Genomic DNA, 26619 nt, shown 5'->3' on the forward strand with positions numbered 1-26619 from the left:
AATTAGCTTGTAAATCTTGAACAGGAACGAGGCCACAGCGAGCCAAAAAAATTACCATCGTTGGTGTTAAATTGCTCAAAAATTTCGACTGTGTATGTCTTATGCATCGTCGTCGCATAGAATTACGTAGAAATGGCAAAAGTCTCTATCTTGAGTAAGCAGTGCGCAGTAAAATCGTCAGCAGGACGCCTGTTTCGCGAAAGATTCGCACCCCATTCCACCCTCTACCCATTCTTCTCACAACGAAAGGGATACATTACATAAAACCGATGTCAACAGTCGTTCAGTTCAATTATACCGGCTGTTTCGTAACATTCGAAGTCGCTGCTGTTATTTCGGGCTCGAAATTTTTTCGCAAATTTAGGTAAGAAATTTTCATTTTTCGAAATTTTTATCGACGCGAGTATTTTTCAACTTTGATTTTGTTTTGATAATTTTTTTCAATCAATTTTTTTTCGTATCAAGCTGATGGTTTATTTTTTTTTTTGATTTTTTTTCTTCGTAATTTTGTTACTACAAAGTGAGATATATATTTACTTATAGCGAAGATGTTGGAATTTGCTCCTTATCGTAATGGTTCATCTAGTGGAATGTTATAAATTCAACTTATATAGGTACCTTTTCTTTAACAACGGTGAATGAACCCATTGAAAATTTTCTTTTTCACGGTTCGAGCCTATAAAAATAATTTCACGATATTATCCGCCTCATTAAATAGCATAATTTGAGCGATAAAGTGTTGCGGAGAAAGCTCGTTCGAAAAATACAAAAGGTAAAAAAGTTAATTTTAAAATTTAATAAAAAAATTTTCAATTCCACATCTCGATATAAAAACGTGAAAAGTGGTGAGGAGTACCTAATTCATAATTTTAATTAAATTTTTTACCAGCCGTAAAAACGTATACTATAAAAAGCAGACAGGTACCTACGTAGCCTAGTGATACGAAAGTAATACAAAACTTTTCAGTATCTTTGAAATTATACTCATCTAAGAATTTGTCCGGTATACTCGGAGTAGTCGCGGAGAGATGCGAAATAATTATACGAATTTCGAAGACGACGAAGACGTGCGAACGTTCATTGTAATTAAAAATTTTTACTTTTGCTATTGCGATAATTTACAACACCGGCTAGAAATCACTCTCGGTTCAGTTTAGTTCGCCATCGCCATCGTAAAATATACGTATATAAATTTCAAACTAAATGGAACAAAAACAAAGTTTAAAGAAAAACAACATTCTTTCGGCGAAGTTGGCTGTTGGCTTCGCGAAGAGAGAAAAAAAACTACAACAGAATGGTACTGTAAGCGTATAGCGTATCTTATTGGCCGCGAAATTTTTTACCCCTAAGAAGGCGTCTTGCAAAATTAAAGTAATAAACTTGGGTATCTGTTATATAAGCGTCGTATTCATGTAAGTGAAGCAAAGCCAAAAAGACAACCTAAATTGCTATTTAACATTCATTTTGGTAGACTTTTTTTTACCACTCTTGGTGTAACTTTACAGAGTTTAGAATGGTCGTATTTTATTCAGCGAGGAGCTATAGGCAGAGTGGGGTTGATTCGCGAGTTCGGTTTGGTTCGTTTTTTGAATTTTTTTTTTCCTTTTGAAATATCTTACTAGCCTTATTCATTTTGAAACTCCGAATTTGAAGTGTAGCCTTCCCCCTCCTCTCACAATGACTGACGTTCTGACTCGGAAAAATGAAATGACCCCATCAACCACCACTCAGGAGTCTTCAGGTTCGATTAATTATCACCAACTAATTTTCAAGTCACTTGTTTAAATATCTTTTTTTTTAAATGATGAAAATGAAATTTGTAAAAAATAATCAGTCATTACACATTACGTTTACCTATTGCTCATTCCGTCATTCGTACTTCAAAATAAGTATGAAAATATGATCAGATCTAATCGACAATCTGGAGGAGGAAGAGGAGGAAGAGGAAAAGAGACAAGCAGGGGAAAATAAATTTACGTGTCACAGAATTTGAGGACAACGGTATTTTTACTCGATTTTAACTTGGCAACTATTGAAAATGGGTTGAAAATTTTCGAAATAGAAATTTAATTTATCGTATATTTAATGGAAATCTTTGAAATATGGGTATGTTTTGGTAACAATTTTTTTCCTTCTGATTTTCAGTATCAGATTTCGGTTCTTCACCTTTGATATTTCTGAAAAATATATATATTTTTTTGGTAAGAATAGCAAAATACTGGTTTTTCATGTAAGCAGACCCCCCCCCATGAAAAATTGTCATTAAAAACGTGACAAGAAATATTCCTAAGCACAATCATTTGTAATCCGGTATATTTTTTCAGGTCAGTTGAAAGTTTTAACCAAAAGTTCCAATGATGGAATTTTCGACACAGTTTCGTTACGTACGATTTGTCAGAAACCGATCTTTTTTAGTTTTTGGTTTAGAAGTTGATTTTTTTTCTATTTTCTGTTTTTTTTTCATACCAAAAACTATAGGTCGATTTTCAACTGTTTTCAAAGATTCTGAAAGCTCATCAAAAAATTGTTGTGAAATAATCTCAATAAAAATCTTGATTTTTTTCCAAATTTTTATCGGGTTTTTAATATCTGATAAAATCATAAGACAAAACTTTAGGTATAATACCTACCAGGAATTTTTTTCACTCAATTTTCACCTCAGAGTCAGACTCAGAGTGTGAATTTTTGTGGAGGAAAAGCATGAATAAAATGACATTTTGAAAAATTGTTGAGAAAGGAAATGTGCTTTAGAATAAACCAGCAGTCACATCGATTGGAATTTTTTCTCATAATTACTATAAAAATTTCCTTCTGATGCTACAGGGTGCCCAGAAATATCGAGTACCCCTAAGAAAGTTATTCATTAAAAATATAGGTTGGCAACGTGAAATAGATGCATATGATTGGTGGAATGTTATCTCTCCAGTCCAACAACCAATCATATGTGCTATCGTTATTATCTCATTCACTGTGACCAACCAAAGTATTTTAGTAGAAAACTTTTTTAGGGGTACTCGATATTTCTGGGCACCCTGTCTGTACGTACGAGTAGGTAATTTTTTTTCTAAGCTAGGCTAGTTCATGGCTTTGAAGTGAAAATGAAAGAAGAAAATTTTCTCATTTTTGCATTGAATTGATTCAATTTATTACAGCAACCTAATAAAAGTAACGAGTTTTCTTAATAAATTTTGAAATCTCCCGCTTTCTGAAAGAAAAAGGTGGGGGGGACTTGAATATGGACTTGAAACATTTACATTTTTACCAAGTTTTTTAAAAAGCGATTCAACAACAACTTTTTGTTAGGTTTGATTAAAATTTTTGCTTTTTAACCAACTAAAGAATTTTTTTAAAAAGGAGAGAAAATTCTTCAATGAAACAATTTTTCTATCAAGTTATTCATCTTCATGTATCAGGTATTTTTTAAAAAAAATACTAAGTCAGTGTAAATATAAAAAATTCAATCGTTTTTAGAGGTAGGAAGGAGGGAGGAAGTGAAAGGAAGCAGCATTTTTGTCAAATATTCGCCTACAAGTAGGTACCTGCTACCTAATTTGACATTGTCCTACACTTACTTCTATAGGTGTAGTGCACATTGACCTTCAATCGCCATTCTTTCTATGAAATTTGGACCTCTCTCTTAGGAATTAAATGTTCTTCAAAGGAATATCTTTTCATTTTCACCATCATTTTTTTTTTCAGAACCCTCTTTATTTTATTGAAATAAGTATGACAAACGAACCTTTAGAGAAATAAATGTCTGATTTAAAAAATGATTCTTTCTGAGAATTTCTTGGACAAAAATATTTTCTTTACGTACCTATAATAAAAGAAATGAGGGCACAGGTGTAAGTTTAGAGTGAAACATCTTTGTTGAAGTGTGCTTACTTATTTGATTAAAATTTGTGATGTTGAAATAATTGGGTACATACAATGTTTTTAAAAATAATATTCAAGGGAAAAATTTATTCTTGATTTTTTTTCCACACGTTACAATTCAAGGACAGACGAACTATTCAAAAACAGAATAAAACAAAAACCAAATTTTAAAATCACAAAGTTGAAATGAGAAATTCTGAACCAATAAGTACTAAAACATCGATTTGATGCTGCAACGATAAACCACATAAATTTCATTTTTCAAAAATCCCTTTTTTGTGTAAGTAATTAGAAAACTACCAAAATGAACTCCTTTTCCAATTCCCAGCTTGGGGAATCTGAGGCTTCTATAATCATTCGATTTCGTGATCGTAGTTTCTGAGTCAGCATTCAATGCATGTTAGGTTGGTATTTTAAGTTTTCAGCATATTTTTCAAAATTCTTCCTCTTGTTGATTTAAAGAATCGAGACTCAAAAATCAAAATATTTTACTGTTCTTCAGATTTTGACCATTTTTAGAAAATTTTGGTGGATCAAAATGTCGATATGAAAATATTCTCACTCCTAGGGTTTTTATTTTCAATTCTCGAAATCGATATTTTTTCATAGTAAGTATAGAAGTACTGTACCTATTCGATATCTTTGAATCAAATAGGAAACTTGAAAAAATTCTCCAACTTTTTTTGGCTGCAATTGACGAAAATTGGGAGTTTTTCAGGGAGTGATAAGGAGGAAAGGAGAGGATAAAAATTTTTGATCAATGAAATTTCTTAGATTTTTATACTTTACACAACTGGAAAAATCTTCAGAGAATCGTTGTATTTTGAAATACCTAAATTATGACTTTTTGCCCAAATGTTGAAAAAAATTGAAAGAGAAGACTTTTCTTTCTTTCTTTCTTTGAAACATAAATGATAAAAAGGCTCATTAAAAATTATAAATGTTCTATAATCAAAGTCTAATGCTCACTCATACACAGTAAAATGATAAGTTGTTAAAATTTCTGGTTAAATTTCTCAAAATGACAAAAATTGAGGAATGGATTTGAAAATTTGATCAATGGAATTTCAATTTTTCCATCCAATGTTTACAAAAATGTAGAGAAACTCGCTTGAATACTCTCCACATCCTTCCCCCTCACCCAATGAAAAATTAAAGTCCCAATTTGTAACTACATATTTATTTAATTTTAAGTAAGTACCTAAATAGAAATAAAATCATTCTAAAATATACACACATTTACAACTCAGCAGAATTTTCGATACCTAATTATATTATTTGCCTCGAAAGAAAATGTTAAAAACCACAATAAATAAATAACAAAATCATTAAAAACCAGAAATGTTTTGATCTAGCTTTCTATTTTGTTCAACACTCGAAAAAACCACATCAAATGGGTTTTCAAGTAGGAACAAATGAACTTTTGAACTTATTTTCTGATTCAGTCAGGACGCTTGTATTTTGCACGTAATTTTTCTTCGTAGTATAGGTACGGTGACGTGTTTTCTTTAAAATGTTGAATAAACATTTGACGTATTACGAGGAAAAATAATACCAACCATCGCCGCATCCTCGTTTACATTTGTAAAAATACCAGCCCGAAGCTAAATTGTCTATAGACCACTACAGACGTGAAAATAATTAAACTGCAGTCTGTTTAGGTATAAAAATACGCGTTCAGATGAACTCGTCGTCTCTCTGAGGGATTTCCCAAAAGGTGGGTAATATCGTTTGATTTGGACTAGAATTTTTTAACATTGTAGGTAGAGCTATAGGAACGAATACACAGCTAGGGCAAGTCTCCCTCTAATGTAGCCTACCTATAGTAAAGATTTTCGTAAGAGAGTATTTTTATTATACTCGTGAGCAGTGTTCGCGTTCACCGCCAACTTACAGATTGTTTATTGATGGTTTTTCGTATGGAAATCATGTACAAGTACACATCGAGGTGCTAGTCGTAGAAAAAACCTTGACGCGATTTCTCTTATTTCTTTTTATTTCTTTGCAAAGTGTTGAGATTTTTGGATGCTTTGCTCGCACGAATTGCAAAACTCTACTCGGTAATTCCATTATAGACGCGTATTTCACGAGCCTTTTTTAATTGAACTTGCCATTTGGAAAAAGTATACAGAATTTTCGACGTTAACTTTTCTCGCTTTATGTCAAATTTCTCGTACGTTTCGAGAATTTGCTCCTCGATTGACGATGAAAAATACCATATCAACGAAATACTAGCAACTCTCACGAGCGAAATTATCTCTTTTAATCTTATTAGAGAGTATATCGTGACTGTATTCGGAGGCCTTTTCTGCATTCGGGGTGTTTTTAATACCAGATCAGTACGAATATGCATTATAATGATAAATCCTGACTCATTCGTGTTATAATGCTGATAACGCGTAAAACTTTATGCACCTGAAAATATAGCCTTCTAATCGCTTCTTATTTTTAATATACGCAAATTTTATCGTACTTTCGATATAAAACCACGATTATATGAAAGAAACAGCCTATAATATGAAATTCTTTTCTTTTTCCTTTTCTCTCTCTCTCTTTTTTTTTTTGCTACACTGATCACATACACATTTTAACCACATTCCTCGACGTACATCGTGAAGATATTTTAATGAAAAAATTCTCCATACAAGCTGATGTTGTAAACCCTAGAATCTAGATAACCTTTTTAACCAATATATTTGTAATTTTCTTCTTTCAAAAGACACCTCTCACAGTTGCGTAGACCTATACATAGGTACCTACCTACGCATATAACTTGGCAAATCAATTCGTAAATTGCAAAAGTTACCGAAAACCTATTCCACGTTTGTAAAGTGAAACTTGAGAGTTTATAACTACATCTTGTTAACGGTTGTTTAACTCATGCTCGTTCGCGTTGTCACCATTTAAAAAAACTTTTACCAAAGCGAAACGAGATAAAACAATATAGACTATTCCTCGATTTCTTTGACTAAATTTTCGCTACCGGTACCTGCCTATTTAGAATACGCCAACGTGAGTGTTTTTGAGATTACATTGGAACTGGGCATGGGCATGATGAAATGCTTCGCGCGAGATCTACCTCATATTTTACACGTGCGCATGCCAGAAGTTAACACAGGTAGAGTGGCAGGTAGTTGAAAAGCATCGTGTACGGTATAGGTACAGTGCCACAGAAAATTTTAAGATATGCTTCGTGCTTCCCCTCTTTCTTATTGTTGGGTATTCTTATGTACTTATTCGGATAAGGGCGAAGACGCTGAGTAATATTTACGTTACAATTTTCAAAAATGATGGAAGCGTGTTCGTGATCCGAATTTGAATATCGTTGCCTTTTTTAGTGCGTTTTTTTTTTCAATATTTCGGATATACCGATGATTGAAAAAAGAGATAGGTATTTTTTCGAAATGAATATGAACTGCTGAAAGCATACTCGGTTTCGAAATCGTAACGAGGTAAATAGAAGTTTCGTATTTTTCAATTCAGTTTCGTTTGAACAGCTCCTGGCTTCTATTCGTAATTTACTTGTTAATTACCATAAAAATGAAAAACTAGCGAAATCAATAAATTATCATGTAAAAAAAAAAAAATAGGTAATTCAGTACCTACGTGAGTAGGTAGGTATCTACCTAATTTTGAAACAATAATTTGAAAAAAAAATCGATTATCAAAGAAAGTTGAATTACAAAATACTGCTCTCATAAACGAAAATGACCTGATAATTAATTTTTGAAAATCTGCATTTGAATTTTGAAAGTTTAAAAGCTCTGTCACTCGAAATTTCAACCACTACATAGGTAAAGAAGCTTTGGCAAAGCAATTTCATGAAAATTTTCATTCGAACATCTAAAAATTAGAGACTGGGTTTCAAAAATCTAAATACCTTTTAATAACTTCTACGTTTTCAAAGGCACTAAAAACAACCATGACCAAATTTTTTCCTTCTGATCTCTTGCATGCCCTTATTGCTCTTTTATAAAGACTCCTCTATCTCTGTTGACCCCTAAAAAATTAATAAAGCCGAAAAATATAGGTACCTAACTACCTACCTATTTACTTATATGTTTCAAAGTGGGCTGAACACGGAAGTGATCTCACTTCTTTGATTAAACTCCTTCCAGTAATCATTCCTGAACCACATCAACTTCCCCTCAAGGTCATTGGCCGAGGTTTTATTCTAAAAAAGGGTTCTTTTTAAACTCGCGCTCTCCTTAAAATTCATTTTTAAAATTTTAGAGAATTTTCGAAAATTTTAAAGATTAAAAAAAAAACTTCGAGGGTAATTTTCAAATTTTTTTTTGAAAGGAAACCAAGGTGAATAATTCCTCCAATTTAAATCAGTACACATCGACAACTACGAACAATAGCTTTGGACCATTATGATGTAGCCTCATCGATCAATTTTTCAATTTATTCCAGGAACTTCAAAATCACTATCTGGAAGGGCCAAAAATGAACTTCGAATTTTATAATTTTGGTTACTGCTTACTTAGCATCTTTTTGACCATTTCAAGTGGTCCCTGCAAAATTTCAGAAGTGTCGGTTAAAAAGTGATTTTTTTCACTTTTTCTCAAATTTATAAAAAGTCAAGAAGTTCTAAAGTTCATTTTTGGTCCATCCAGAATGATTTGATGTTTTCTGGAGAAAATCGAAAAATCGCTCGGACTCTAGAATGGTCCAAAATTAGTATGCTGTTGATGTGTGAGAGTTGAATTTGAAGGTCTTGTTCATATTGAATTACTTTACTTAAAAAAGTAAACTTGTTTTTGTTTTTAATTTTTGAAATTCGCCAAAAATCCAAAAAAAATGAACTTTAGAGCCTGAAATATTGGTTAAGGAAGTTTTAGAGGCCATGTTTTTTCTATCTAGCTTGGTTTCGTTCAAATCTGAGAGTGCCAGCTTAAAATGTTTCCTTGTAAGGTTTTTTCAGAACTACTCAAACATCTCTAGATCGAAATTTTAAAAATTTATTCGCGAGGGAGGGCCACACAAAAATTTAAAAGAGCTGAAGTAGACTTAAAAATTTTTTCTTTTCTAAGCTACCTAGACCTACTTCCACTTCCACTAATCTATCAATTTCCCACTTTATGGGATGAGGAATATCATAATTTTTTGAAAAACATGCAATTGGGGCAAACATGAAAACGTTTTTATTCCGACAAGATAATAAAACCGTCATAAACTTGAAAGTCTTCCAGTAATTTTATCTGAGGACTATGGAAATATTATGGTTTTGAATCAAGGAGTTTAAGAATTCTGATCTTTATAGATTAAAAGGAAAAAGGAAGAGAAAAACAAAAGTCAAGATTCTCAAGATGATTCCTTCGTAAGCAAAAATTTCTGATATTTCATTTCACTGGTTTGTCAATTAAGAGGTCAAATTCGATCTGTACTTATTCATCTGTAGAACTGTCCATTTTTTTTTTCAGAACTACCCGAACAAAGCAGAATTGCCCATTAGAGTTAGGTAGCTCTAATTTCAGGGATAGGCGATATGTGTGTATTTTTTTTTTTTTGGAAATTCAAGTTTTTAAAAAAATTGGAGTCGTTCAGAGTCTTAATCAGAGTTTTACTTTGACTCTTTTTGAAAAGAGCCTGAAGAAATGAGTTCCAATTACCTTACAATAGAATTTTGAAGATTTGAAAAAAAATTCCTCTGAAAACTTTGTAGGCTACCGTGTCAAAACTTTAATTAACGTTGGAAAACTTTTTCAAGTTTTGATGTTGTAATGTTGCAAGCATGATTTAATTTTACAGGCGTTTAAAAAGGTAAAAATATAAAAGAGTTACAACTTTGACATAGTTAAATCTAGACGCCTCAGTTAGAGGGAGAGGAGGAATTATTTGTTTCCCTATGCTAGTGAGTTTTAGAAATATCACCTAAGGAGTGAATATTTCCCTATTTGCCTGGATAGCTCAAGACTCTCTATCTAACCAATAACCTGACTTAACTACGCAAAAATCTATGTATTGAACACTGAAATAAAGACAACCTACAATACAATTTAAAGAATTTATTATAACGTATTTATACATAGGATTTCGGTTCTACCAATCGGTAGCCTACATCTACTACGATCCGTCCTAAGGAAGTATTAAGCATAATTTATAACTAGTACCGAGTGCACTTAATTAATTTCCTCGTAGCATTCCTCCTATTTAGGGAATGCTCACGAGTAGAAAAATAAGAAACCTATACACAAAATACACGATGAAGTCATGCAAAAACACCATTGATAAAAATATTAGGTAGGCATGGAATTCTCCGATTCCACACCCCTACCTATTACAATAATTAGTAATAAGCCAATTACCTTGATGATAAATGCGCTTTAACATTTACCTGAAAACTGTCCACATTGACCATCTCTATCGGGGGTCCTACCAAATCCAAGGACGACGATGGCACCTTAACTAAACGAGATTTCATATAACACTTCGCATAATTTACAGGTGTCCGGATACACCTCAAACTACCGAAAAGAACTCCAATACAATTGATCATCGGATCAATTGATTGTCTAAATCAAATTAAATAATTTCACACGCGAGGTGTTAACAAATAAAAACTTATTACTAAATGACAAAGAACCATATTGCTGCAGTTAATGAAACTAAGTGGAGAAAATGCCGCGGACTACTTGTATATATAGTTTTTTAAGAAAGTCACGTGACCAAAGGCTAAGATCTTTGTCGGCATTTTTCCCTATTTTAATGCAAAGACCTAACTTGTCATCATAAATCTGTCATTTAATTGATGACAAATTACTAACTATTTAGATTATTTACCCTTCGTAAAGCACACGTTCTCAAACTTTTCAGTTTAAGGGGTTCATAAAATCATCCCCCTTTAGGCGATGGAGGCAGTATGCCCTATATCAACTATGGTAACATACTCGAATAATTAATTAAAAGACGAAATAAAACTCAACACATGTCTTTCACTATCGGTACATTTTCTTAGAATAAAAATATCTCCTCCTCCACGTCACTATCACAACATATTTACAAGGCAGGGTTGCCAAATATACCACAAACCCTTTTTACGTTTAATTAAAAAAAATAAAAACGAATAAAAAAACTATTGCTAATTAATCGATAACGAATAATCTACGAATGAAAAAAAACGAACAAAGTCTACACATAATCCTTAAGCCATGTCGGCTTTTTTACTTCGCGAGATGGTCTCACACTCGTAGTTGTAGACAATTCACTTCCTTCAGCTGAAGCGGACGCTGGCTCGATAACCGCACTATCATCATCGCTTGACTGCTGAACACCTTCAACGTTTACACCAGACGAACGTCGATCATATCGTTCTATGTACTTGGTTTTTGTGTTTACGCCTATCACCGTGTGGCGTACAAACAATTACTTCTGGCCCATGAACCGCGATTACCGTACCCGTTTCTTCGGCGAACTTAGACTCCCCTTTATTTCGGGTAAAAGGACGCTCGATTAGGACTTCGTCACCTACTGCCAAATTCTTCTCAGACACACGATTGGCATTTGTTGACAATAACGATTTGCCCTTGCTATAGGCATCAGCATCACGAACTGCTATTTCTTCGACACGTTCCTTCAAGGTAGGCAACTTATCGCGCATTTTTCTTCCGAACAACAACTCGGCTGGGCTTTTACCAGTCACTGAATGCGGCGTGGAACGGTACATCAACAAATAATCGACTAGAGCACGTTTAACACTCTCGTTCTTCAACTGCGCAATTTTCAGGACCTTCGACAGGGAACGATTCTGCCGTTCGATTTCACCGTTCGCTTGCGGCCAATAGGGAGGCGAGGTATAAGACACAATACCGTAAGACAAGCAAAAATTCTTGAAGACAGCCGACGTAAACTGAGCCCCATTATCGGACGTTATCGAATAAGGAATTCCGTGTCTCCCAAAAATATATGTGAGAAACTCGATGGTTGACTCGGCAGAGATCTCGTTCATGATTATAGCCTCGACATAACGGCTAAAATAATCGACTACAACACACAGATGTTGCTTCGACGCAGGTAACGACTTGAAATCGATTGCCAAATCTTGCCATGGCCCATCCGGCAGCTTTCTTCTCGCCATCTGCTCGATCGTAATTGACTTATCGACCTTCTGGCACGAATCACAACTCCGTACATACTTTTCTGCCATCGCATCGATTCCTGGCCACCAAACCTTGGTTCGTAAACGCTCCTTCGTCTTGCTAATACCGGGATGACCCTCATGTGCGTTACTTAATATTTGTTCACGAATGTCGGAGGGCACAACGATCCGATTCCCTCGTAGAAGAACACCACTAACAACACAGAGCTCTGTAGCAATCGCTGAGTACGGCTTGACTTTCAACTCTCGATTAAACAGTAAATCGTCGCAAATGCTCGACAGCTCAGGGTCCTTCTTTGTTGCTTCGCGAATATCACGTAACGTCACTGCTCTTGGAACAAGATGCTCCACGAAACCAATCAGATTCTTCTCGTACATCTGATTAACACTGCTCGCTGGAGGTTCGACTTGAAGTAAGCGAGAAAGGGGGTCGGCAATGTTATTTTTGCCTGGCGCATACTTTACAACATAATTGAACGCCTGTAACCGGAGCACCCACCTCTCAATTCTTGCGCACGGCTTCGACTTCGGACCGAAAATGACCTCCAACGGCTTATGGTCTGTTATTAACTCGAACTTGTGACCGATTAAGTAGTATTTTAACCTTTCGACAGCGTATACTAGGGCTAACGCCTCCTTTTCGGTCTGGGAGTACCGTCTCTCTACGTCCGTAAGGGAGCGACTGACATAACAAATTACTCGATTTTCTTCGCCCTTTTTTTGCAGCAACACCGCACCGAGGCCTACAGGGCTTGCATCGGCCATCACAATCGTTGGCAAATCGGGATCGTACAGGTAAAGGTGACTCTCATCGGAAAGTAGCGAACGTACATGAAGAAAATGTTGCACTGCTTCTCCAGACCATTCAAACGGTACAGATCTGGACACACGTCGCAAAACGTCTAGCTCCGTCGACAGATTTGGTATGAATTTACCGACATAGGATACCAAACCCAGGAAACTTTTCAATTCTTCGGACGTTTCAGGTAACCGGAACTCTCTGATCGCTTCGACTTTATCGATCGTAGGCTTGATCATACCGTGACCAATGACATGACCCAAAAACGTGATTTCGGACTGCCCAAACTTCGATTTTTTCATATTGACAGATAAACCGACTTCCTCTAACCGATCTTGAAGCAAAAGGCAGTAAACTCACATTTAAACTTTTTTGGTAACGAGTTTTAAAAAGAGTCTAACTCTGGACTCTTTTTGAAAAGTGTAAGTACGTAGTTCGGTAAGAGTAGTTTTTTTTTTTTGGAAGAATCTACTCAACTCTCAAATTGATCTTCACAAATGAAAATATTTTTAAAAAATGCAAAAACTGATGTAGAATTGTCCCAGTTTACATTTTACAATGACGATGACGTTCGAGATATCACATGACTTCGAATTTTTTTTAAAATCCCCCTTCCTCCTACCAGATGAGAGCGAAGTAGATTGATTTTTAGAGAGGAAGTCGCATGACAGATTCAGCAAATATGATGATGTGCCGCATTCTATATTTTTCAGATCTTAGATTACGAATTGGAAGGTGTTATTGAGAAGGACAATTTTGTGATTTTTTTGAGCGATTCTTATTCTTAAAATAAATCAAGCTTCAAATTCAAATTCAAAATATTTTCCTCAAATTTTTTCAAAGAGCAATACTTTAGTTTCTTCTAACGAAAAAATTGTTTCAAGTATTTTTTAAAGATCTCCAATATTATAAGTTACATCTACAGTCGTATGTACGAGTATGCTTGGCATACTACAAGTATATCCATCATATATTGGAAAGGATTTTGGCACATGTTAAATTCCATGCCTTTATCGCACCTTTTGCGAAGGATTTATGAAGTTTCAACCTTGAATCTCGCCAACTACCGTCTAGTGTCTACCTATACTGAAGAACACAAAAAACCTCGAAATTAAATTTCATCTTGTGACCTCCAATTTGCATCGAAATCCTGCCATTATTTTGAAACACCATCGAAGTAATAGGAATTTCTATATTATGATACATTGTACGCAGGAACCCACGTGATGTACTTATAATGCTGCAAACGTCCACTTTGAAAATCAAAATGTTAGATTGTTATGTCTCTTTTTTTTACCCATAAAAAACCCAACTGGGAAATTAACTAAATTTAGTACGTATAAAGAGACATGATTTAAAGGACTTCATTCCGGTTTTTTTCCTCCCTGTTGTTGATATCATCAACAATGAAAATTTCTCGCTCTTTGATTTTGGCTTACATCCAAACTTTTTCCGTTACGATTCATTTTTTTTATTTATCTATACATTTGCTCTTTACCACACCGAAGCGACTAAAAAAAAAAAGTTTTCATTCGGTCGGAGCAGTGGGTTCGAGAAAAAAATTATGGATTAAATTACGATAACAGTGATGGTATACCTGACGATTTCGTTAACAATATGGATACTTATAGGAGGGTACCGTATAAACTGCAGGATGATAAAAAAAAAAAAAAAAAACAGGGATAGCGATGATAAAATAAACAAAACAATTAAATTTACCGTGATTACAAGGATATCTGAATTTTTTCTGGTTTCAATTCTGGTTCACTTAATATTCTACTCGTTTAAAGGTAATGGTTTTATTTCATTTTATGCACCATACCTTTCCTACCTACCTATACGTTTTTCTTGCCTTTTTTAATTGAATGTAAACGAGTGAGTCACAGAATTAGGATTTTTTCGTCAAATACGCCGACGACGAACGCGTTTTTATAGGCTTAAATTAAATTATGAAAGGTCTAAGTTCAAAATGTCGAATAATCTGTCGTGTATGTAATGTGTTTTTAGGCCTTAGCTAATACCTATATTTACGTCCGCATCGCCGTATCACGTATTTAATTTTTTCCTAAAACTGTCCACGCGGTTCATTTATTTCTTAAAGGGGGTAAAATTACTAGGGTACTTTTTCACCGTCGTCGGTCGTCGGTGTCGCAAAATTCTGTCCGGTTGAAATACTCGAGTAGTTTTTCAACTCTGGGGACTTTTTACAAATAGTTTCTACGGTAGTTTTGACCAATGATGGTGCTCGGTTGTATTCTGAATCCATTACGTAGAGTACAATGCGTTGTAATATGTCGAGAATAAAAACTTTTTACCACGAATTGATTCCATCTAAGTCGCGTACTCTGTATGTACCCACTTATGAAAAGGTATGCGTAATATTAACAGGTTCGCAGAATATTTCGAATACTTATATATACGTTTTCATCTCGAGCACGAGACAAATTTTTTCCCATCTTCTGGGTTTTTGTTTTTTGTCCTTTCGCTTGATATATTGCGTAATAAAGTTGTATTTTTACTCGAATATATACTGAGAGAGACTATACGAATGAAAATTTCATTTGTTTTTTATCTTTTGGTGAAGGATTTTTCTATTTTGAATTCTGGCGTTCGTTGGTAGTATAAGGGTTAACGCGCTGGCTCTATACTCTTGGATGTTGCCGGATTTAGAGAAATATCACCAGATTCAAGTGACAATGTTCTTTTATCGTGTTGGTATACTTTTTGACATAATATAATGCGAAAGCCAACATCGTTCCACCAGTAAGTATTTGCGAATGTGAATGTACGAGGACGAGCAGCTCTTCAAGAGTCATATGTTATCGCTATATGAAAGAAAGAACTGATAGTGTATGTGAAGCGTGGGTTTTCTATGATCTTAAAAATGAAAGATGGATAATTATAACGGTGAATCGCGACGTGCTTCTCTTTGTATGGGGAAATGATGTTTTGACGATGCTTTTCGAACTGTGGGTTTCTAAAAATTATGTCTGAAAGAATTCGCGAGGGTCTTTTATTGATGTGACAAACTGTCTGGAAATTGTCCTATACCTGCCTTTTCAATTCGAGATGAATTTGGATTTTGGACTTTGGAGTGACGAGTCGTATTCATATTTTCAATGAACTTTGAAACACTTTCACTTAGGTCGATGTTTAGGGGGGTTGTGCCTAAAATGACGCACTTAGTTTTCAAATGAACCACACTACATGACATTTTTAATTTTTTTTAAGAAACACGAGTGCTCCATCTTAGGAAGGTAGTTGCCTAATATGGCGCACTTTTTTGTGTCATCATCTTAGAAAAGGAACAACTTGGGTGGATTTGTGAGACTGTAAATAGACAATATCGCGAAATAGATGAAATTCCGCTTGAAATGAAGCTCCAATGAGCTCGTTTCATGCAAAATTGACACAGTTATGAATTTTAGAATTTTAGTTTTTAAAAAGTGAAGTTTTGACTGATTTTTGGTCAAGTATTGCCAACCTCTCGAAACTGACACTGCGTCATCTTGGACGGATGCGCCATCTTAGACACAATTAACCTATAGGACGAATTTTAGTTTTTAAAAAGTGAAGTTTTGACTGATTTTTGGTCAAGTATTGCCAACCTCGCGAAACTGGAAATGCGTCATCTTGAACGAATGCGCCATCTTGGGCACAATCAACCTACAGAGCGAATTTTAGTTTTTAAAAAGTGAAGTTTTGACTGATTTTTGGTCAAGTATCGCCTATCTCGCGAAACTGGCACTGCGTCATATTGGACGAATGCGCCATCTTACACACAATTAACCTACAGGGCATCCTATCAACTGTTTTAGGGGCTTATATACCGCTAAATTCAAGGAGTGTCAAATCAAAAGGGAATTCTCTACCAAATTTTGTCAAATTCCAGAAAAAGTGAAAAAAAATCAAACAAATTGGTCAACAATTCACTTTTCAACTCCTCTTTTAAAATCTTGCGGTGATCGCCAAAAATAACCGAGAGGATGCCCAATAAACACCGACCAAAGTTGAACTTTCTAATGTCCATTTTTGGTCTCTCCAGTGCGATTTGAAGTTTATAGAAAATATTGAAAAAATTGCTGGAGACTTCAGAATGGTACAAAACGATTTGTTTGTTGATGTGTAAGAGTTGAAGTAAGGTACGTAATTATGTATTCACATCGGTTCACTTGACTCTGAAAATTTTATCTTTTGTGAAAAAGTTCAAAAGTCGCCGTTAAAACATAGTGTTTATGAGTTTAAAAATTCACCAAAAATCCAAAAATGAACTTTAGAACCTGACTTGCTCTTTTGATCTTACGTGATCTCGTTCAAAGTAAATCAATATGCAATTTCTCGCAGAATCGATATGAAAGTTCTCGCTTTCAAAAATTTTCCACATAAAACGCAATTTTCCAAAATTAAAAATCATTTTTTCAAACTACTTTTCGAAAGGTCAGATCTAAATTGAAAAGGAGTTTCAGCTAGAAGAAATATTCCATCATTATAATTAATGAGTAAAAAAACCGAGCAAAGTATCGAAATAAGATTCTATTTCTGTCCGAAACGAAACATAAGTATAAAAGTAAAAAATATTATATCGAAGACAATTTTTAAACATAATAAAAATTGGTAAAAAATAATGAGAATCACTTGAAACTGAACCAGTCAAAATTGAATTTAATCTGAGCACGACTTACACAGGTATTTGTCACTCATCTCATCTAGATTATAGTAATCTTCACACGTACGAACTTCACAAGAATCACACGTGAATGATCTAACCCATTTACCACCATCCGGATCGTAAGACACCATAGAACACCGTACTTTTTCAGAAATATCTGCGGGTTCGCTAGACTTCGATGATTTCTTTGGTACAGTAGCTTCTCGCACAGGATGATTTGTTACAAAAGGTTCTGATTTTCCCGATTTTGCGAAATTCGATGGTTTTAGTGCGTTAGCTTGTTTTTTTGCTCTTTGATTGGCAGCGAAGTTTGTCTGACGGAATCTTTTCGATTCATTGAGATTGGACGGTTTTGGTGTATTAGCTTCTTCTTTCGCTTCCAAGTTTGTCTGATTAACTACTTTCGGTATATTATTATAATACGATTCAGACGTACTTGAGGAGCTTCTCGTACTCGGACGAGGGCCAGGTATTTTGAATTCTGGCTCAGGAGCTGCCGGAACCGCAGCTGGTCTCAGAACTGATAAATTCGGATGACGTTCCACAAACCTTCGAAACCAACTTTTACTACCTATAAAATATAGTTGAAGATTAGTCATCTGAATAGCCACAGATCTAAAACAACACAAGTCACAAACGAAACCAATCACTTACTTGCAAATTCATTTTTTTGAGATTCATCACGATCGCCATTTTTAGCAGCGAGCTTTTCAGCTAATTCACAAATAGCTGTCCTCAATTTTGGAATATTAAAAAGGCCTTGCATTTCTACCATCGCGTATTCGACTATCGTGTTTTCATCTTGTTCAGACAATGCTGGTTTGCGCCCAGGGGTAGTATAGCCTAAATCAACTTCATGGCCTGATCTTAATTTTGTAATTCTTTCGTGAAGTGTGGTTCGAGGTATGCAGTATTTACTCGAAGCGTTGTTGAATGTCCAATCTTCCTCCATGACCGCTTTAACGGCTAGTATCATGTTGCTCTTATCCCATAGCTGGGTTTTTCTCGGTGATAAGGTTGACTTGGAAGGTGACATTTTAAATCTAGAATTCAAAACCAGAACAAAATAGCAATTTGTAAATTATCTGTGAGTGTACCATACCTACGAGAATGAAATTTCGACGTTCGAAAAATAATGAAGTTGAATATTATCACTTATCAGAAACACTTGTTTAATTGAGATAATACTTGTGTATTAAGTAAAGGTTGTCTGATTCATAATGTCGAATTGCAATCAAAATAAACAAATCATAACTACCTGATTATTATCCTCGATCCACAAGGGTGAAAATGATCGATAAGGTAGCTTAGTAAATTAGTGAATAGTTAAAGAAACACAAGTTAACAAAATACACATTTCTAGATCACTACGGTTTCGTAAGGCTTCAGTAAAACTGTACTGTAGCAATAGCAATAGTAGCAATCTTAGCAAGCAACTCAGTTCAACTGATAAGAAATACTGTTTATCACAACGCCAGCGCCACGTGTTATCCGTTCGCATTCTACGTTCCAAACTTTGACTATATATACATGGACTGCTATCTCCTATTGTTGTTGAATGGGAATCGTGAAGCCAAAGCAATAGAGGTACTAGATCGGGACATGGGCTCTGAGCATGCGCGAGATTTCGTTGCAACGAGCGTAGCGGTTGTTGGAACGTAGGAGGGTGTTCGTCGCTCCGTGGTTCACCGTGATTGGAAGGTGCGAGGGTGGGTGGGATTCCTGCGCGCGCATGAAAATTCCCGATGCTCCCGATCTAGTACCTCTATTACTTCGGCTTCATCGGCAACAATGAAGATAGTAGTCCATGTATATATAGTCAAAGGTTCCAAATCCAAATGTATGTTTCATCTGGAAGGAAACTGAAACTCTGGAAGGGGAAACAATCGAATGGAAGGAACAATGATCATGTTTCGTATGTTTGATGCACACAGTAGTCGTTTCCTCGTTTCCGTTTGGTTTGGTAGCGTTGTGGGTTTCTCCGCCTGCTCCTGATCACAATAAATACTTGTAGACTTTGGACTTTGGAGGAAGCAATAGCATGAATCATGTAGAATAATACATATTTCCCCGAATTTCGTTTTGTAATAAGTACATATTGCCTTCTGGCCGTACTGGGGTATTGTACTACATAATTACTTAATTGTAGGTACTCACTTATTTAGTATTTATGACCATGCTCCCTGTTTGCATACCAGGGATAAGACCCGGCCCAGGACCAGGACCCGAAACCCGAAAAAGCCCCAATTATTTCCTTGAAGCCCGAATGTCCAAGCCCCAATACCTTAAAAAAACTGTAACCTACAAAACCCTGGGCCAAAGCCCGAAACCTTTTCCTCTGAAAACCAAGCCCAGAACGTGAGCCCCCGAAACTCAAACTGTGATCAGGGCATTTCGGTGCTTTTCAGGGCTTGTAAATTTTGAAAATTTCTATTGTAATATTATCGTTCTGTGCATCTCAAAAGTCAAGAAAGATGATTTGCAAAAACAAAATTTACAACTTAAGCAAAAAGTTCAATATTTCAACTTTCAAGGGGTTTTTGGTACATTATTTACATTCCCAAGCCCAGAACGTGAGCCCTGAAACCCAAACTGTGATCAGGGCTTTTCGGGGCTTGTGTGAATTTTGTAGATTTCTATTGTAATTACTAATTACCGTTCAGTGCATCTCAATTTAGTAGTCAAAAAAGATGATTTTCAAAAAAAAATTCAGAACTTCAGCAAAAAGTTTAATATTTCAAGGGGTTTTTGGTAGAGTACTTATATTCTGCAGGTAGTTCATTGTTCTTTGAAAAATGATACTTGAAAATATGAAAAATTTGGACAATAATTAAAAATTCCAAAAAAATTTATTTAATTCTGATCGAAAAAAAACAACAGTTCCATTCAAATAATTTTGAAAAAAAAGCAATCGGAATCCGCCCTTGAAATGTTTTTTTTTTTCCAACAGAAAATCAAATAAGATACTTTATTCTTCATTAAACTTGCAATTTCAAGCCCCAAAAAGCCCCGGAAAGCCCTGAACACTTCATTCAAGCCCTGGACATTGAGCCCTGAAACCCAAGCCCAACGTTTCCTGGGCCCCAATCCAAGGCCAAGCCTAATAAATTTTTGATTTAAAGCCCAAGCCCCGGAACCCGAAAAAAAATCGTTTGGGCCTCATCCCTGTTGCATATCCATGTTTCCTCTCAAAGAGAACCTCTGGAGCTAAAAAAAATTCTGAGTGACTTTGAACATGCTTTGAATTCAAAATAAAAGTCTCCACTGAGTTTGGCAAAAATCCTCCAACCTTTTTTCTTTCTCGCAATCCGCACTTCTGCAGAATTGTTGGAAAAAGCAAGAACTACATAGAACATTTTCTCAGTCTCAAGAAGTCAAGAAAGGTTGTAATGTTGATTATAGACAGAAGATTTACATTTTTGAATTTTGAGCAAATTTTTTTTTGTTGGTAAAATAGTCATTTTGGGGGAATGCTGCATTGCTCGGTTCCTTCAAGTGAGTAAGCGTGCAACCAAAGTTATATCATGTTAAGATGAAGTTACATATCGATCAGATTGCAGGGGCATGAGGCACAAGATAGGGTTTTTAGTTTTCAAAATTCAATTGCCGTTGGAACCCTAAAAAAAGGTTTTAGATTTTGACGGCAGCAGCAGAAATAGACGCAGAATCTCAAACACTTTCATTTGGAACTCTGCAATTTTTCCCAGAACTGAACAGGTTGAGTAGTGACCGACAGGAGCGAAAACAATAAAATTTTTCGAGAATGCCTCTTATTATGAGGTTCCATTGCTTACAGTCACCACCGGAGCTAAAAAAAATTTAACTCAAAATCAAGGTCTCTGCTGAATTTGGTCAGATCTGTCAACTTTTTTTGTTCGCGATCCACCCTAGTGTACCTACGTACATATCTATTGTATGTACTCTCTCGATGAAGTATAGGTACATAAGTACCTACGTAATAGTCAGCATTTTCTGAAAGAGAAGAGTTCCTTCCAGTTGAAAAAAATGAAAATTCTAATAAGAAAACGACTTTATTAAAATTTTTAATCGATTTTCATAAAAAATAAAAATAAAACTCAGCTGTGCCTCTTTCATTAACTCGCCAACGTTGATGCGATATTGATGGATAGATATCTTCAAAGACCTGTAAAAAATGCCTCTGAAATTATTTCAATTCAAATTTTCTAATCGAAAGGACGAATTGCTATCGAGAACTAATTTCCCATTACTGAAAACAAATATCTACAACGTAGCAAATCCGAATAGGTACCTTGCCTATCTATCTCTTATAGAATACATTTCTTTACGACTTGTATTAAAGTCGGATTAAAATTTAGCGATAGAAATAGAGGGAGAAAAAAACATTGTAAACCATAAAAATATCCATTAATGAAATGGTAGATTAGCGAAGATAACGATGGGAAAATGTTTACTATACAAATACCTCGTAGTTTTTTTTTTTTTACTTTGCGAGCAATCGGTAAATTCGACGCTTTTTCTTTCACTCTCTCGTTTGGTAACAGCATAGTTATTCCCTTAAGCGATGCTCATTACAAGCAGAAAAACGTTGTTCGATTTGACATATCGATTCGTGTTGAAAACTACAATATCTACAAATAAGTACCGAAGTAAATAGTGAACAAGATGATGAAAAACCCGTTGACATTTTAACGATAGGTATAGGCAATCGTTTCGTAAATTTGGTTTATCTTTGATTAGTACAATTATATAAACGTATAGATCGAATGTACAAAAAATCCACTTTTAGTGGATAAAAATCCAATTTCAATATCGTGCACACTACAGCATGGCTCTTTCAAACGCGAGATAAGTTAAATAAACAAAAAAAAATCTGCCTCTGTACCGAACCCTTTTAATGTTTTGCAGTTAGTTGATGAAACCGCACGCGAATGTAAATAAATTATCGTACAAAAGGATAATGCAACGTGATTGGATCAAGTCTACACTGTGTAGGTATTTTATTGGTTTTTGTTTCTTTGTATGACCATTAATCGAAATCCTCTTATACGGTTTGTGTCGAAATACAGTTTTAAATTGGTAAACAAGACTAAGTTGTAAACATTAATCATTGGTTTATCGATGACTTGGAGCTTCCACAGCCTTTCCCAACTGTTCAACTTTATATTGTATTGTTGGCAAACTCAACTTGACGCTCGACGTCGTAATTCTGACTTAATTTATGCATCTTTAAAAAGTTCACATCGCGAGCTTTTTTCCCTCTGCTCGCTTCTGCTTTGTGTTTTCTCTGGAAATGGAATACTTACGTATAGAACAGGTGCGTTGGTATTTCATTTCGTAGGCTCGAGTGAAAACCACCGTCGCCACCACCGCGTAAAAAGTTTACCGACCACGTTTTGTTGATAAATTATATGCGAATAAATCGATTTTCTATGAAGTTATCCGCGTAGAAGAGTTCATAAATTAGCTGAGAGACTTCCTTCGGTGGTACAAAGCGATGTTAACTTTCAATACATCATTTTGTACGTAAAGTAGCATTTTTTTAAAAATGCTAATTTAACCAGGAAACTACAAGTTGGTCGATGTGTTTTGTTCGGGTCTTTCGAATAAGTCACTGAAAGCCTCTGAAATCCCCCGGTGAGCTACCTACTGTCTTTAATGAAATATGTAGGTTTTGATTACCCATTTTGAACCCCTTTTCAGATTGAGTGTCTGAAACAGAGTCGTATAGAACTTGAGCCAGAACCAGGAACCTTTTATGATCAAAACAAAGGAACAAGGAACCAGTACCAAAACCCAGGCGTTCATTTTTGAATTTTTGGAAATTTAAAAAAAAATTTAAAAACATGTTTTAAAGGAGAAAACAGAATTTTTTGAGCAAAGTGAACCAAATAAATAAGTATCAACTTATGAATAATTCCTTCAAATTTAATCCAATATAAAATCTGCTCCATTGTGGTGTGCCTAATTTTGGTAATCACTGTTTCATTTTGTAAACTCGTACGAGGAAAAAAATGAAAATATATCATGAAAGTACGACTATTTGCTAAAAACTTGCAACTCTTTGTTTGAAATGACAACCGTGATGGACACGTTTGAAAAACTTACAGTCGGGAGAAAAATTCGATCCTTAAATTACTTCTACGCTGAGATTTGCGCCGCTCTATACGCGGTTCGTATACTTTTATTATTATATATTTTTTTCCACGTTCATATCGCATCAGAGATGTAGAAAAAGTTTTCCATCTACAGATATATGTATAGTACGCAATGTACTTCGTACAATTGTACACATACTCGCGTTTCGTGTTTTGGTAAAATTATGACAACGCGTTGCTCATCTTTAATATTATTGCAGATAGTCTAAGTTTAAATAGTGTTTGGTAATTTGAAACTTGCAGAGCAACAAGTAAAACGTCAAAGTGCTAAACTTCTATCAACTCGCAATACACGCGGTGAACGAAGCGAAAAATAATTTTTCTCAAACGTTTTCTCGTGTACACCTCATCACCTCAGCATAAGTTGTATTACCTACTCAAATACCTACCTACCCTTTGGTAGATATTTTGCAAGTTTCTAACCGGTTTTACGACGTGTCATCTTCTTAGCTTTTTCGTTTTCGTCGAATTAGCATATGCGAAAGTCGCGTACACTGTTTTAAATTCCAACTTACTGCGAGGAATTTTTTCATTTCACAAGAAAAAGTATTTCAACAATTTACCCCACAAGGGGCCTATACGTAATTTTTATGATTCCATATTTCATTCCACGTTTAACATAAAATGATACCTTTTAGTTACAAATTTCTTTTAAGGGTAATGAACTCTGAGGGAGTTGGGCTTTTTTTATTTATTTATTCTTATATTTTTTCGAAAACTTTCCTCTCTCTTTTGATCGTTGCTAATGGTTGAAGAAATCGCGAACGAGTTTTTCTTTAATTAATTTTGTTTCGAATATGAAATTTTATACGGTAAACAATAGGCCTATAGTCCTACCTACCTACCTATTTGAATTCTTGGGAATAAAACTCTTATTAAATTGTTTGATTTTTAGCAACAGGACGGATTCGTTTTCAGCGAATTTGCGTTTTAATTAGTTTTGGCATTTTTGAGATGTTTTTAATAATTTTAGAATTCATCGTAAGAGTAGATAGGTAAACTTGGGCGGGTCGAGTTATGCTTTTGATTTTCGCGAAAAATTTTTGAAAGAATATTTTATGGTTTTAATGGATTAGATACGAGCATTTTTTTTACTATAAAAGAACTTCATGGTATAGGTATTTGTAACTTGAGAAATAAAGTGATTATTAGTGATGAAATGTTAGGGAATACTTTATATATGTAGGTACCTGCTCATGTTTTCCGAGACCTACAGTTTTGCATCAAATAAGGTCAAAACTATCAAAGCATCCGTAATTCCGTATCTTAAGCTTTCTGAAATATATATTCAAAAATGTCTACCATTACTTTTTTTTAGAAAGTTAATTTTTCTACCATTTGACATTTTGAAAAGTGGGAAGAGATATTTTCCAAATACATACAAAAATTCAGAAATAGAAAAAGTATTTGTCGAATGCGGGATGAAAAAAAGAAAACTCAAAAAATGAAAAATGCTGATTTGAAATCAAAATAATTCTTCTGGCTGAGATCAAGAATTCCAAAAATTCAAAATTGGGATTATAAATTCTCACAAATATTTTTGGTGATCAAGACTATGAAATTTTGTGTTTAAATCTGTTGAAAAGTACAACTTTTAAATGAGACATAGATACTTATTTCGGAAGAGAAAGTTTTAAAACTCCGTAACCAGAAATTATGTGCTTAAGTTCTTTTTTGGGGGGTTTGACAAACTTTTAATTGAAAATTTAAAAAAAATTAGAAATAGTCAAAAATTTACTTTTGATCTGACACTCCTAGAATTTTGCAGTAATCACGTAAGACAGACAAGCAGGTACAAATTAAACACTGACCAAAGTTACAGGTGCCAAAATTTATTTTTGACCCTTTTTTTGTGGAAGGGGTGTAGTTGAAGCAAGCTCCAAACAAGTGGCCCTGGTGAACATAAGATAGGTACCTACTAAGATCCCTCACAAAACTTTACACTCCCCACCACCACACACGCCTCTCTGAAAAAAGCCATTCACACCATCACTACAAGTTCCACTTCACACATCCCTGACAGCTATTAATACATTTCCACATTCATTATTGTTTTTTTTCTTTTTTAAATAAATATAAAAACATACAATCTTAAACTAGGACAGAAAGGAGCCTGCATGAATCCTGATCAGGTTCCCTGCAGAGATGGTCAGGAGCAGGGGCCCCACTCGGTGGCTACCAACCAGCGGTGTCTTGCCTCCAGGCAGAAGGGGAAAGTTTGTTGGTACTGCTACAAAAGACAGCATTGCACAATATTACCTAAAAAAGAGTATCTGAAACACTTTGACATGTACCCATTAGTTTCAGACATGGTAAATATACAACGTAAAATAGTAATATGTATACCTAGTACAACAGTATAATTATAGCACAAGGTAGATTCACAGGCTGGGTTAGGCAAGGCACTCTTGTATTTGTCCTAGTTTGCTCTACATTAATAAGTAAATCAACAAGTTGTCAAAAAAGAGATGGAATAGATGGACAGTGAGTTCCAGCACTCTGTAGGCCCCTGTTGCAGATCAGCCGCTAATTTAGCACAAGGATACAAGTGTCCCACAAGTAAAAGCAACACTAGTGGATGTGAACACCTATCAATGTGTGGTCCAAACAGCCAGTAGTATAACTGCAGCAGCACCAGACACTGTCCAGATAATAAAGATGGTAATAAGGAAGGATGTAAGCCCCACTATGACATCACGGTTGTAGTATGTGTGACAGCGTACATCAAAATCAAGCCGCATCACAAAGCTAAACTCTCATCTGATCTTGCCCTTAACTTGACCCTTCCAGAGTGATTTTAAATTTCTGGACAAAATAAAAAAATTGCTGGAGCCTCCATTAGAATGGCCCAAAACTAGTTGTTGTTGATGAATGATGTGTGAGGGTTGAATCGAAGAAATCATTTCTGTCAGTTCATTTTGCTCAAAAATAAGAAATGATAAAAGTTGATACTTCACGAAAATGTTTGGAAATTTCCTTTAAGTGAGTCCTTAAGACAAGCTTTTAAAATTTTTTTTATAAAAATTTGACATCGGGT

General features: G+C 35.0%; 2 protein-coding genes across 3 annotated transcripts in view; one reads left to right on the forward strand and one right to left on the reverse strand.

Moving 5' to 3' along the window:
* Nucleotides 1-268: 268 nt before the first annotated feature.
* The window catches only part of stg1 (stargazin-like protein), a 105742-nt gene continuing 79391 nt past the window's right edge, over nucleotides 269-26619 (forward strand). For both annotated transcript variants that reach the window (XM_065349969.1, XM_065349971.1), the window contains exon 1: nucleotides 269-364. The gene's annotated coding sequence lies outside the window, so the exon portion shown is untranslated. The remainder of the gene's footprint in view (nucleotides 365-26619) is intronic.
* LOC135835606 (uncharacterized) lies at nucleotides 17290-19287 on the reverse strand. The gene is made up of 3 exons (XM_065349955.1): nucleotides 18704-19287; nucleotides 18100-18488; nucleotides 17290-18016 (listed from the first exon to the last, which is right to left on the reverse strand). Exons 2-3 carry the CDS (start codon nucleotides 18479-18481, stop codon nucleotides 17439-17441), a joined length of 960 nt encoding a protein of 319 aa, XP_065206027.1. The 5' UTR covers nucleotides 18482-18488; nucleotides 18704-19287; the 3' UTR covers nucleotides 17290-17438.

Source organism: Planococcus citri, chromosome 2 (genome assembly GCF_950023065.1).
Source record: "Planococcus citri chromosome 2, ihPlaCitr1.1, whole genome shotgun sequence".
In the NCBI taxonomy this organism is placed as follows: domain Eukaryota; kingdom Metazoa; phylum Arthropoda; class Insecta; order Hemiptera; family Pseudococcidae; genus Planococcus; species Planococcus citri.

Excerpts from the sequence above, each read along its gene's own strand:
- LOC135835606 (XM_065349955.1), bottom strand. The coding sequence starts at position 18,481 with ATGTCACCTTCCAAGTCAACCTTATCACCGAGAAAAACCCAGCTATGG. Across the intron at positions 18,017-18,099 it reads TCAAAAAAATGAATTTGCAA|GTAGTAAAAGTTGGTTTCGA; the intron begins GTAAGTGATTGG and ends TATATTTTATAG.